Genomic DNA, 13461 nt, shown 5'->3' with positions numbered 1-13461 from the left:
CCAGGGACAGGATGTGGCACATGCATGGTGGTCCCCATAAACAATTGCTGGGGTGATGTCCTTGGTCAGTTTTTAAGGAAGAAACCATCCGGGAACATGGCCAGAAGACTGTGGGGAGAGTAAGACTGTGGGAACAGTTTCCATGAACTCACATGTAGGGTTACCAGGTTAGCAAATAGAAATTTAGGATGCCCAGTTAAATTCTGAATTGCAGACAAATGGATTTTTTTGGTATAAGTATGAGCCATGCAATTTACAAGGCCATATATATTTATATGAAAGCTATTTCATTAGCAAATCACATTTCCAAGTATTATAAGATTGCTTTTCTCATTAAGACAAGGTCATAGAGGAATAACAATAAATGATTAAACTCAAGGAGAAATTCAGTTGTTCTGTCCCTTCCTGTAACTACTTATCTTCCCCCTCTTCTGTTTTCTATACTTTTCCCTCATATGTTCTATTCCCTTTCCTCTTCTCTTTCTCATACTTACATAGACTATGTTTACAGAGAACTTCATTAGATTTGGGGAATTGCAGAACTTTTACATTTCATATACATTGGAGCATTTGATCCAACTGACTTTATTGCTGAAACTGCATGTCCACACCACACACCACACCTGCAAATTTTTAAAAAATCTTAAAATCAATTATTATTAGCTTTCTAAATCTCATTTCTTTCTCTTTCTTTTCCTTTGTTTTTCTCTTCCTTGCTAAGTCTATTTCCTAGATATGAGAGATCTGTTTGGGAAGCCCTGGGACAAGACGTTCCAGGTTTAAATCCGTTCTCCTCACATACTCTACTGACTCACACATGAGCATTAGGCTCTAAAGGGATTTGTGTTTAGCTAATCACTAAGCACTTAACTGTAGGTAAATGACTGAAGATTTGAGAGGAGATTCTGGTCCATGGACCTGCCGTCAAATCCTCTTTTTCTCCTCTTCCTTCTCCCTTGCTATTGTCATTCGGACATGAGTGAATCTTAACCCTGTAGACTTCTTTCATTTAAGTGTAGATAATGTGAGATGATACGAGGGAGAAGAGAAACCAAGCAGACTATAGGCTTCCCTGCTGTGATCTCAAAACAAGTATTTTAAATCTCATTTTACAGACACATGCTGCCTATGGCCATGGGATTGATGATTGATGGAAGATGAATGAAAACCCAGATGTGTGTTACTCCTGCACCATTATTTTTCCCTGTTAGAGTTCTATGTTCTGAAAGGTGAAGTTGTGTATGAAGACTTTGCATTTGTATATGTCTTTTTAACATAAAAGTTTTTGCATGTGAAAGGTTTTTTCAAGGTGATTCGATATGGCCTTTAAAGAAAAAAAATAACTAATTATATACTTCCTTCATGAAAATAAAAACCATGTGTGTATTTTAAAACTACCTTAATACTAGTCCTGTCTTAGTTATTAGTTACTGATTGGTTACTGAGGTCACCTTTGTAATAACTTTTTTTCGCCAACTTGGTTCCAGCAGAATAAAAAGTCAGTTTTTCAGACTTTAGAAAAATTATAAGTGCATTTGGCAATCGAGATTATGTCAAATATGCTTCCATAGTCATACTTTAACTTGTGTTAGAGTCCATGGTTCAATACCAATATACTGACTAACTGAAAGAGATAATAAGTTTAATACTTAACTATCACCTGAGCCAAAACCAGATTATCCTCATCGTTCAAGCAGTGCATGTTTTAAAATCCACCACTGATACGAATGAAAAGAAAACACACTAATCATCATCACATTCCTGGAGAACAAATGCAACTCGTTTTATGTTTTGCTTTTTCCTAAAAAGCCTTTCAGATCTGAACCCTAAGTATATAACATATACCACCCATGCATGGCAAGTTCAGACCCCAAGGGCTGTCTTAAATACAAAGTAAGCAGGGAAACAATAAGAATCAATTCTTCACAATAAAGAGGCCATAACAATATTGAGAAGTGGTAAAAGACTATTCTGTTAGCTGTCTGAGGCAGTTGGGTGTAAAACCTCTAGTCAAAAGAATGAGCAGAAATAGAGAATGTTTTTTCTTGCTTTTTTCTCATTACTCTATAAAATAATTTTTGCCAAAGATTTGCCTATGTAAGGGGCTTTCAATTAATTAGTATTTGCACAGTGCTTTATCTTTTCAAAAGTCTTTACAGCACAACGATAGAAACGAAATGATGTACCCCATTTGTGTACAATGAATCAAAATGCAGTCTATAAAAATAAAAAAATAATTTAAAAAAGGGAAAAAGTCTTTACAATTATGAACTATTAACCCTGTTAAAGATTCCATTTTTCTCCCCAAGTAAATTGACTCTGAGAGTTAAAAAATAAAATACCCTGAAGGAGGCCTCAAATCCAGAAGCAAACTTTGTCTATCATGAGCACATTTTTGCAGGTCCAGATTATTCAACAGTGACTCAAGCTTTCCTTTAGCAAATGTGTTTTGACATTTCCCAGAGGGATTTCTAGTCTCACTGAAACTACTGATTAATAAGGGCTTAGCCTCAAAAAATTAATAGAACCAAAGAAAGCATCTAAATGTTCTGTTTCATTATGTACAGATTACACAATGCAAGAATTAAATTTTATGCTCATGGATTTTTTTTTAATATTATTCCTTTAAAAGGTTACCATTGTAGGCCTCCATTAGAGTGCTTAAGGCATAGGAAATCACCTGGGATTCCTGAGGCTTCACTAATCATCCTCACATCAAGAGGAAAAAAACAGATTTAAATGTTCCGCTTCCTAATGTCTTCCAGCAAATCTATGAAGGGCACAGATTAAAAGCCAAAATCATTTCCAGAGCCAGCATACAGAGGCCTTGTGCTTTCTTTTACTGGAAGGTACAAGAGATTTGGGACTCCTCTTTCAAAGTTGAAGCTTTAATTTAGAAATGCCGCTTTCAACAAATAAAATGGTCCTCCCTACCTCCCTCTCCCTCTCTCATTATGTATGTATCTGGACATATAGTGAATATCTATGAATGTTAAAGATTTTTTTTTCCAATTTCCATTTTGCAATGAAGACAAATAATGTGTTGAAAGCAACAAAAATAACAGCATGCTTGGGTGATGGATTTTGTCCCCCTTGCGCATCTTTATTACTTTATTGGCACACAAGAAATCAAAAGAGACAGCGATGATAAAGGAAGATCAGGAGCGAGATCTAATCTACAGGACATTTCCAGATATTGGGAAAGCCAGAAAGTAGAAGTGCTGGGAGTCAGGACATTTGTCACTGATATCTCCAAGTAGCAATTCTGCTTGATAAGTGACCATAGATAGAAACCAAGAGATAATGCTTTCAAGGGAATGAAAGATAAACCCAAGCCTGACTGTTTATAAAAGCAAGGGGCAGAGGACCATTTAAAAGCAAAGTCCTAAAAGCAAAGCCTTTAAAACAGTTCAGTGGCTGTGCCTTCAAGTTCTAACACAGCTTGTCCTGTGCCACACAAAAGCACTTTAATAACATGAGATTCAATTTAAGATAGAGGTTGATAATGTCCTTTTTGCAAATGGTTGAACTCATAAACATATCTACCAGAAGTTTGAATGATTTAATTTTAACCTGGAATGAGCAAAAGTTTTAAAGATTAGATTTTTTTTTTTTTAAATCACTTAAAAGAAAAGGACTGTGACTGCTTTTTGAGAACATAATGTCTGAATAGATGACAGGGATAAAAACTAAATTGCCAAACTCAGTTTTGCTGGAAAGAACAGAATGGATATTTCTCCAAGGGAATTGAAGAGCAAGATAACGTAGATGCTAGGAAGAGAGCAAACAATTGCCCTTGAGTCCGGTGAGATTATACCTCAGTGTTGAAAGAATTTGTTCAGGTCCTAGCAGAACCAATTTCTAAATCCTTAAATAATCTCCGAAAACAGGAAACCAGTCAAAATATGGGGACAGATAATGTCTAGAGATTTTTTTAAGCCATTTTAAGGAACTCCACACAAAGATATTTGATGATGATCTGCTGCAAGTTCTGGGTTTGATTATTAAAAAGGTAATATGTGAACCGTCCTGGCTTTGATGAAAATAGTCCAAAGTGTGGTGGCAAAATGGAGGCTTTGTGATACTAACTCAGTTTAGTAAAGAAACAGAAAGGTTTCTGTGGAAGGCAAAGCTTGAACTGAGCAGAATACTGTGGAAGAATAATTTGACCAAATAAAAATTTTAAAAAAGAAAATATAGGCCTGCTTGTAGATTTGGAGAGGGATCTTGTGGCTTGTTGAAGACACACATTTAATAACACAGTTCAAAGTTGGATCTTATTTCGGTCAACTTTTTTACACAGTGTTGAATGAAGCTATGCTTACTAAAAACATGGACTCACTAACACAGGGCACAATAGAGCAGTGGTTCAACTGGGTTGGTGGTGAGGCCCCTCTCCCACCCCAGGGCTGCCCCTTCCGTGCGCTGATCCTTACTAATGCTCCAGATCGTCTGACACCATGCTATTCTTCCTCTCTACAGAGTGGCCTTCTTCCCATTCTTTAAGATGCTGGAGAAAGGGCTGGGGAGATAGCTCAGTTGGTAGAGTGCTTTGCCTTATAAGCACAAGGCCCTGGATTCAATCCACAGCACCACAAAAAAAAAAAAAAAAAATTGCTGGAGAAAGAACTTCATGGGGTGAGAGTTGGATGTCTATGCGTTTTTTAATTTTTTAAAAAATTTTATCTTTATTTTTATTTTTTTCTTCATCCTAACCAACATTTAGGAAATGTTTTATTATTATATTTTTTCCTAATTTTAGTGGTGCAGTATAGTTGTACCTATTGATGGGATTTGTTGTTATGCACTCATATATGCACACAATATAACGATAAATTTGGCTAATATCACTCCCCAGAATTTCCCCCTAAATTTTTTAAATAAGCTTGTTTCTGTCTATAAGAACATGCTGGGATTTGAAATGTATTGGAAACTACTGATCAGTTTGGGGAGAAATGAGTCTACTATTTGAGTCCTCCTCTCCAGTAACATGACATGATTCCATTTATTTAGGATTTTTGATTTTTTTTTTACACCAGTAATTTATGATTGACAGCATACCAATTCTGTACATATTTTGTGAGATTTATAATGAAATATTTCATTTTATTTAGCAACGTTGTAAATTGTGTTTTACATTTTAGTTTTCATGCGTTCATTGTTAGTACATAAAGATGTGATTGATCTTCTCCTGTTGATCTAGTATTCATGAGCTTTCGTTGCTCTAAATAAAAATGGCTAAGTATATGCTCAGTCAGAGCCACATACTTCCCCAGGGAATACCAAGTTTTTCAGGTAACACAGACAATTGAGATGCTGTGGGATACTTTTAGTCCTTCAAAAATGCAACGGATGGCTTTTTAAAAGAAGTTACCTGTAACTCCCCATTGTGTTCACACAGGTGGCTCCATTCTGACAGCTCAAGGGCGTTCCTGAATAAATTGCACATTCATTAACATCAACTGAGCAAAGAGGACCCTGTAGACACATAAAGAAGAAAGTTAGGTGTTATGGGTTATAGAGGCATCTGGAGGCTAATTTTTATATGATATGTGTAAGGATTTACATATGGAGAGTAAATAAGTGCTCAGTTAAACCAAATACTAATATTGACCATCAGTTATCCTTCCTCTACAATTCATATTTGACCAATTATATCAAAGAGCTCTTCATAAGAACACAGCAGTCACACAAGAGAATCCTTATTCAGATGAATCCTCATTTCACAATGGCCCTATGTGAATGGCCTCAGTTTATACCCAAAGCATTTAAAATCAGCATATACAGTGACACACCACATCAATGTTTATAACAGCTCAATTCACAATAGCTAAGCTATGGAACCAACCTAGGTGCCCTTCAACAGATGAATGGATAAAGAAAATGTGGTATATATACACAATGGAATATTACTCAGCCATAAAGAAGAAAACAATTATGGTATTTGCTAATAAATGGGTGGAGCTAGAGAATATCATGCTAAGCAAAATAAGCAAATTCCAAAAACCAAAGCCAAATGTTCTGTCTGATATGCGGATGCTAATACACAATAAGAGGGGAGGGGAGACTAGTTCATTGGATCAGAAAAAGAGGAAGGAAGTAAAGGGAGGAAGATGGGAATAGAAAAGACAGTAGAATGAATCTGAGGTAACTTTTCTATGTTCACAACCAGTGAAACTCCTCATTGTGTAAAACCACAAGAATAGGATCCTAATAGAATAAGTTATATTCTATGTATGTATAATATGTGAAAATGCACTCTACTGTCATGTATATCTAAAAAGAACAAGTTTAAAAATATAAAAATAAATTTTTAAAAAAAGTAATGCTAACAGAAATATCATGGCCTTCGTGTAGTTATTCTAGCAAGCGAACTCTTCCCTAAGATGGCTTGGCATTCACCGGGTTATATAATCATGCTTGCTATCATTTGGCATACATGGTATAATTCATTCTGACTCAGGAGTCACAGAGTCCTAGAAACTTTAGTTGGAGAATTAAATGCGTCTGAATGAGTCCACAACAATCACAGATGCTGACTCACCAGGACTTTTCATCAAAGGCAAGTGACTCACCTCCCACTGTGAGGGACAGATGCAATAAAAGGAATCATGCAGATTGAGGCAGGTTCCTCCATTTTGGCAGGGATTGCTGCTGCAAACGTTTCTGTCCACTGTCTGAAAAAAACAAAAAAAAAGAGAGAGAGAGGTCAGTCAGTATGCTAATGACATTGGCTGTTCCCGGTGATGAAGGGCAGGTCTCAGAGCAGGTACAGGATTTCTTTTTATTCCTTATCAGGAATAAAAGTGGGGTCTCCTCCACTTCTAATCAATTACTCCAGCCCTTCTGCCAATCGATTCTCTTATGAAAAAACTAAAATGTACTTCCAATTATCAGTTGAGTTCCGATTCCTTAACTCTTTATATGCTTTTATCAGGGACGGGATGAGGGGTGAAGGAAGAAGATTCTCACTCCATTCTCTGGAAAAGTATTTATTGTTCACCTGAGAAATATGCATCAGTGGAGGAGAGCAAAGTTTTCAAGTTTGGGAATAATAATTGACATTCCAATTGCACTAAGAAAAAAAATGGAAATTTCCCATTCTTTGGCCTGTTATTCTTATCTTTGGTACCCCAGATAAGCCTTTGAAATCCGATCTCTTTTTACAGCCACCCCTCCTCCCATGGGTTAAAATGACTGAACTCATTTCACTCCAAGTCCCTTTGTTTGAAATGTGGCCAGCTGAGGTACACCCTCCGCCCTGTGCTCACCTGACCACTTTCAACCAGAATGGCAAACAGACCTACCTTTGTCTGCACAACCTGGCCATTCTTACCTAATGTCAGCTACCAGTTTCAATCTTGTAAGAGTTTTAATGTCTTCAGGGACAGAGACAACTTTTTGAGGGGACGAGTGATAATGCAATCAATCTGGGTTTTTTTTATTAACTTTTCCTACAGTCTAGTTCTCTGTATACATAGGGCAAAGTGTGCAAGACACTCATGTACATATACAATGACTCACAGAAAAACAAAATCCAGCTCATTTCCTTTGTTTTATAGAGGAAATAGAAAGCCAGAGGACAGCTCAGCAACCCAGTACCACTTGGTGCAAAGCCCATTCTTTCTCTACCCTTGTCATCAATCAGGAGACCATACACGTGCGTTGGGGGACTTCTCTTTGAGGACTCTGTTCTCTTTCATTATTCTATTTGTCTTTATGCCAGTACCATAATGAGCTGTGTCCATCCAAAGACACGATTAAGAATGTTCACCACAAACTCATTAGAAGTGTTTCTGGTGCACAAAAGCAACACTGTCTGGGGATTTGAACTCCAAAGCCCATGAGGCCCAGCAGCAAATGAAGGTTAGCAGTCAGGAGGAAGACAATAGGGAGTGACAGGGACTATAGTGGCCAGAGAGCCCATGACCTGACCACAGGCAGAAAGGCATTTTTGTTCAGAAAGCACTAAAAACTCTTCATGAGGGAGGAGGAGAGAGGGGACATCTTGAACTCATTTTGGCCGTGTTCTCCAGTTCTTAATCTTTGGTAGAAACAATGAAGCATGGTAGAAGGCTAAAACCTCTAGCACTGGGTTTTGTTCCATAGCACAATTCCTTGCTAATTTTCATTCACTCAACCATTTCTTCAAATGATGAAGCCTGAGGGTCAAAGTGGTGAAAAGGAGTATAGAAACTTGCTCACAAACTTCAAGCCCAGGAAGTAGAGAACAATGCTCTAAGCTTAATCAAAATGATTACAGCAGATTTTCTTAACCTAGAATCCCACAAAACTATGACTACGGGGAGAATCTGTGCATTTCTCTGGGGAGAAAGTTATGAAAGAATCTTAATGACTCCAGTTAATAGGTAAGAAGCTTGAAATTGCAGAGTTGGCTTATAAACATTTGGTAAAGTTATAGAACATGTGTGGTAAGAAATGGTTCACATTTAACTACCAGCAAATATAGTTTTAAGGAAATTTGAAATATTTGTGATATACCCCAAACTTTTGAACTTAATGTTAAAGAGCACGCTTCACTTTTCAAAACTGAGTCCCGGATACCAGAATCAGCAAGTTGGGAGATTACTAGCTGATTAAGCAGAGCACATTTAAACCTGCTGTCAAAGAGTTAAAGGTGCCATTGAGGAAGGGATCCGTGGGCTGTGAACTTGGAGCCACAAAACCTCACATTCCCAATGATCCTGGGCCGGTCACTGTATGTCTCTTAGATTCAGGGTCCTTGTCTGAATCCTGGGAAGTATAAGCTGAGATGGGAACTAAATTATGGAAAAAGCACATCTTTGATATCTACTCTTAAAATAAGAATATCAACTCTATCGATGGTTGTTGCACATTTTTCAGTAAAAGGTATCTAGTCGTTATGGGCCTTACCTGTTGTAAGCGTTGAAATTTTCTCTCAAGGTCCACAAGCTAGCAGTGGGGAAGGAAAAGCATCGATTAGCTGGTGGGAAGGTATTTCACCTACAGTGTTGCATGCTCCACACATTTTCCTAATAGACTCCTGTCAGGGACTGACTTTGGTCCTATCTTCATTAACTTTTCCCTCCTCATTCCTCCCCCCTCTAGGCTTCTCTTGCATCCAATCACATGTCTTTCTTCCTTCCTTCCTTCCTAGATTGTTTTGTTTGTTGTTGTTTTGGTACCAGGGATTGAACCTAGGGGTGCTTAACCACTAAGCCACATCTCCAGCCCTTTTTTATATTTTATTTAGAGACAGGATCTCATTGAGTTGCTTAGGGCCTCACTAAGTTGCTGAGGCTGGCTTTGAACTCATGATCCTCCTGCCTCAGCCTCCTGAGCTACTGTGATTACAGTAATGCGCCACTATGCCCAGTTCATTCCTAGGTCTTTTTAAAAGAAGTACACTTTCCTGGTAAGCTGTCTCATTGTTTCTGTGCACACTCTATTGAAATTCTCATAAAGTCATGAGCCCCTTCACCAATAAGAAGGTTGTATCAGAACTTGAGTAATGCCTGCCTGTGCAACATATCGTTGCCATAGCATTTCCAACATTCTGTCCATCGGCACTTCTGTATCCTCCATTAGAGAGATGCCGTTTCACCAAAAAGTTCACAATTACAATGATAAATCTCCAAAGAGAAGATGAAGATGGTATGTTCCCTGCAAAAAAAATTACTTACACAGTTGAATTAAGGAGAACTGATTCGTTCTTAAGATGTGGATGTCAGACTTACCGTAGAATTAAGTTGATGGATTTGATTAGATATATTTTGGGGCAGATCAACTGCACTCCTTTTTAAAACTATAATATCATCTTTGTTTTTCTGGATCTATTTTTAAAAGAAAATAAGGATAAGAATGCCGTTTTAAAAAATGTTTATGTCTTAGAGAACTATAATTAAAAAAATGAGTAATATTCTGTTTTAAGCACTAAGATCTTGCCTACTATAAATACTAAAATAATGCCATGAATAATAAACTTTAGACCAAAATAGCCACGGCATAGTTTCCCATACCCTTTTTGGTAATAATATATTAATGTATTTTCTGTTTGCATATTTCCCATAATTGTTTAGGGTGCTTATGAAGATACTTGACTTAGAACCAGACTCTTTGAGTTTTAAATCTTGGGTCAGCCCCTTATTGTGTGTTTTCAAGTAAATTATTTAATAGTGCTAGAGTACCTTTAACTCCCTTAAAAATGTGGTAATAATAAACCCATTTCACGCAGTAGCTGTGAGGGTCAAAGGAGATAATGCATATCAGCCACTGTGCAAGCATATGACCCAGACTATGCCCTACACCATGCTAGCTGTACATTATAACAGATATGCAGGCGCAGTGTAATAAACACTGAGCTGAAAACGTTCAATAAGGCATGAGAAATAATTGCCCAATACCATTCTGTGGTAAAAGTAAACTTGTCACATCAATACCTTTCTCTGGTTACCCTCTCCTTCGCCTCCCTTGCAGAGGAATTCCAGTATGACCCTCCATATTATTTCTAGTCTAGGGTATATTTTCCTGCACAATGAGTCACCTCTGTTAGCATTACTCCCCCTACCCACCATTAACTCTGTGTCACTGTCCTTTATAAGAACTCATCTTACTGCCAATCATGTCCTCTGGGCTAAAGAGACAGGTACAGATTAAAACAGAGATGTTCAATTAAGTCACTATGTAGTGATATGCAAAATGATTTCAGTAGGTTTGCTGTGTATTACCTGATGCACACAGTCGCTGAGGTCTTCATCATTTAATTTAATTTTTCCCAGGGGTCCAGTTCTAAATTCAATGTTTTGGGCAGATGATGTCAGAAACACTAAATTTCCTCTCTCTGAGGCTATGCGAGGTCTATATAATACAACCAGAGAATGTATCAGTAATTAGCTCATATAATTTAAAAATATAAATGCTGTCTATCTATACACAGTATACATCTATGCTCTAATCATCTGCCACTTCTTTGTGAATTTCCTGGAGATATCTCCTAGTAACCATATAGTTGGCTTATGGAAAAATAATTTATATATAAGAAAGTAATTCCATGTCTCAGTCCACATAATTTTCCCTGTTGGCTTTCTACCACCACTGTTCTGCTCAAGAAAAATCACACTTTTGCTTATCTGGCTCTTGTGAAAAGTGGTGAGGAACTCCTCTACTCCTTCAACAGAAATAACCCCTGTGTTTACTTACTGTTGGAGATCATCAGTACTTCTTTTTTGTTGCTTCTGTTCAAGTTCTCCAGCTTCACCATCTAATTCAGCAAAGGCCAATAAAATAATCAAACCCAAAAGTGGTGAGGACATGTTCCTCACCAGCCTCCTAGGTTGCCAGGTGAGAGAGGTTTCTCCAACCACTGAGTCTGGAAGTTTGGTTACCAGCAAACCAAGCAGTGTACTTTGACACTTGGGATATCCTGAACTTTTCAGTCTTTTCTTCTTTGTCCAAGAAGGCTATGTTATTTTTTTTTTCTTACTGAGGAATGTAAATGATCTTAGTTCTTTCAGTACTCTTCAACTTGGGAGAGGTCAAAATCTACCTTAAGTGATGCACAACTTAATCATTATTTGTTTGACCTTTGAAACATTCACAAACCGCTTTAGAAACATTCATGAGAACAATTCTTGCTTAGAAAACACCTTTTGACAAGTGATGCTGGAAAAACTGAATATTCAGATGAAAAGACGCTGTACCCTTACCTTGTATCATATATAAAAATTAATGTAAAGCAATTCAAAGACCTAAATCTAAGAGCTCTTAGAAGAAAACAGGGAGAAACCTTCATGACCTTGGATTTGGTGATGATTTCTTAAGTTTGACACCAAAAGCACAGGCAACAACATCAACAACAAAAAGCACAGGTGGCCAAAAGATAAATGGTCTACGTCAAAATTTTAAACCTTTGTGCATTAAAATACTATCAACAGAGTTGAAGTAACTCATGGAATTGGAAAAGAGATTTGCAAATCACATATGTGATAAGGGGTTCACATCCAAAATATAAAAGAATCCCACAACTCAAAAATAACAAAAAACAAACCAAAAAAATCAACCTGATATTTAAAGTGAGAAAAGGACCTGAATACATATGTCTCCAAAGAAGATATACGAATGACCAAAAAGTACATGACAATATGCTCAACGTTACTCATAAGTCGGAAAGTGCAAATTAAAACCATGAGATACCACTTCTTATACATCAAGATGGTTATCATTGCCTTTCCCTGCTACCCAGGGAGGGGTCCATACGGCGTTGTCCTTGATTCCCGTCGTAACATAAAGGGAAACTGTCACAATGTCCAGAGTCCTTGATATCCTGCAAATGAAGGAAGAGGCTGTCCTCACATTCCTTGCGGCGGGAACCCACTTAGGCGGCACCAATCTTTTTTTCCAGATGGAACAATATGTCTACACAAGGAGAAGCGATGGCATACACATCATAAATCTGAAGAGAACCTGGGAGAAGCTTCTGCTTGCAGCTCGTGCCATTGTTGCCATCAAAAACCCTGCCAATGTCAGTGTCATATCCTCTGGGAATACTGGCCAGCGGGCTGTGCTGAAGTTTGCTGCTGCCACCAGAGCCACTTCTATTGCTGGTCAGCTTCACTCCTGGAACCTTCACTAACCAGATCCAGGCAGCCTTCTGGGAGCCATGTCTGCTGGTGGCTACTGATCCCAGGGCTGACCACCAGCCTCTTACAGAAGCCTCTCATGTCAATCTGCCCACCATTGCTCTGTGTAACACAGACTCCCCTCTGTGCTACATGGACATTGCCACTCCATGCAACAATAAGGGAGCTCACTCTGTGGGTCCAATGTGGTGCATGCTGGCCCAAGAAGTTCTGTGCATGCCTGGCGCCATTTCCCATGAACACCCGTGGGAGGTCATGCCTGAGCTCTACTTCCACAGAGATCCTGAAGAGGTTGAAAAGGAAGAGCAGGCTGCTGCTGAAAAAGCTATGACCAAGGAGGAATTTCAGGGTGAATGGACTGCTCCAGATCCTGAGTTCACTGCTACTCAACCTGAGGTTGCAGACTGGTCTGAAGGTGGGCAGGTGCCCTCTGTGCCTATCCAGCAGTTCCCTACTGAAGACTGGTATGTAGCTCCCATTGCTCAGGCCACTGAGTGGGTAGGAACAACCACTGAGTGGTCTTGAGCTGTTCTGCAGACACTTATTAAGCAAAATGGAACTAAGGTTATAGAAAATAAACACAGTTTCTTTTCTTTTTTTTTTTGGGGGGGGGGGGATCGAACCCAGGGCCTTGTGCTTGCAAGGCAAGCACTCTACTAACTGAGCGATCTCCCCAGCCCAAAACACCAATTTCTTAAAAAAAAAAAAAATAAAGATGGTTATTATTAAAAAAAAAAAACAGAAATAACAAATATTGGAAAATACATAGAGAAATTGAAAACTTTGCACATCTCTGGTAGGAGTGTAAAATGGTACTGCACAGAAATTCCCTCAGAATTAA

At 38.2% G+C, this 13461-nt stretch overlaps 1 protein-coding gene and 1 pseudogene across 2 annotated transcripts in view; one reads left to right on the top strand and one right to left on the bottom strand.

Moving 5' to 3' along the window:
* The window catches only part of CUBN (cubilin), a 286894-nt gene extending 275472 nt beyond the window's left edge, over positions 1-11422 (bottom strand). The window contains exons 1-6 of the mRNA XM_079108165.1: positions 11182-11422; positions 10710-10839; positions 9720-9815; positions 8896-8934; positions 6576-6677; positions 5375-5478 (exon numbers count right to left, since the gene is read on the bottom strand). Of these exons, the coding sequence (XP_078964291.1) occupies positions 5375-5478; positions 6576-6677; positions 8896-8934; positions 9720-9815; positions 10710-10839; positions 11182-11294 (584 nt within the window). The 5' untranslated portion in view covers positions 11295-11422. The remainder of the gene's footprint in view (positions 1-5374; positions 5479-6575; positions 6678-8895; positions 8935-9719; positions 9816-10709; positions 10840-11181) is intronic.
* Positions 11423-11998: 576 nt separating this feature from the next.
* LOC306642417 (small ribosomal subunit protein uS2B-like) lies at positions 11999-13145 on the top strand (annotated as a pseudogene). Its single transcript has one exon. The product of its transcript is annotated as a small ribosomal subunit protein uS2B-like (transcript).
* Positions 13146-13461: the final 316 nt, after the last annotated feature.

This window comes from Sciurus vulgaris (genome assembly GCF_902686455.1).
Source record: "Sciurus vulgaris genome assembly, chromosome: 12".
Taxonomy (NCBI): domain Eukaryota; kingdom Metazoa; phylum Chordata; class Mammalia; order Rodentia; family Sciuridae; genus Sciurus; species Sciurus vulgaris.
Note: the sequence above shows the minus strand (reverse complement) of the source record. Positions and strands in the feature narration are given on the sequence as shown.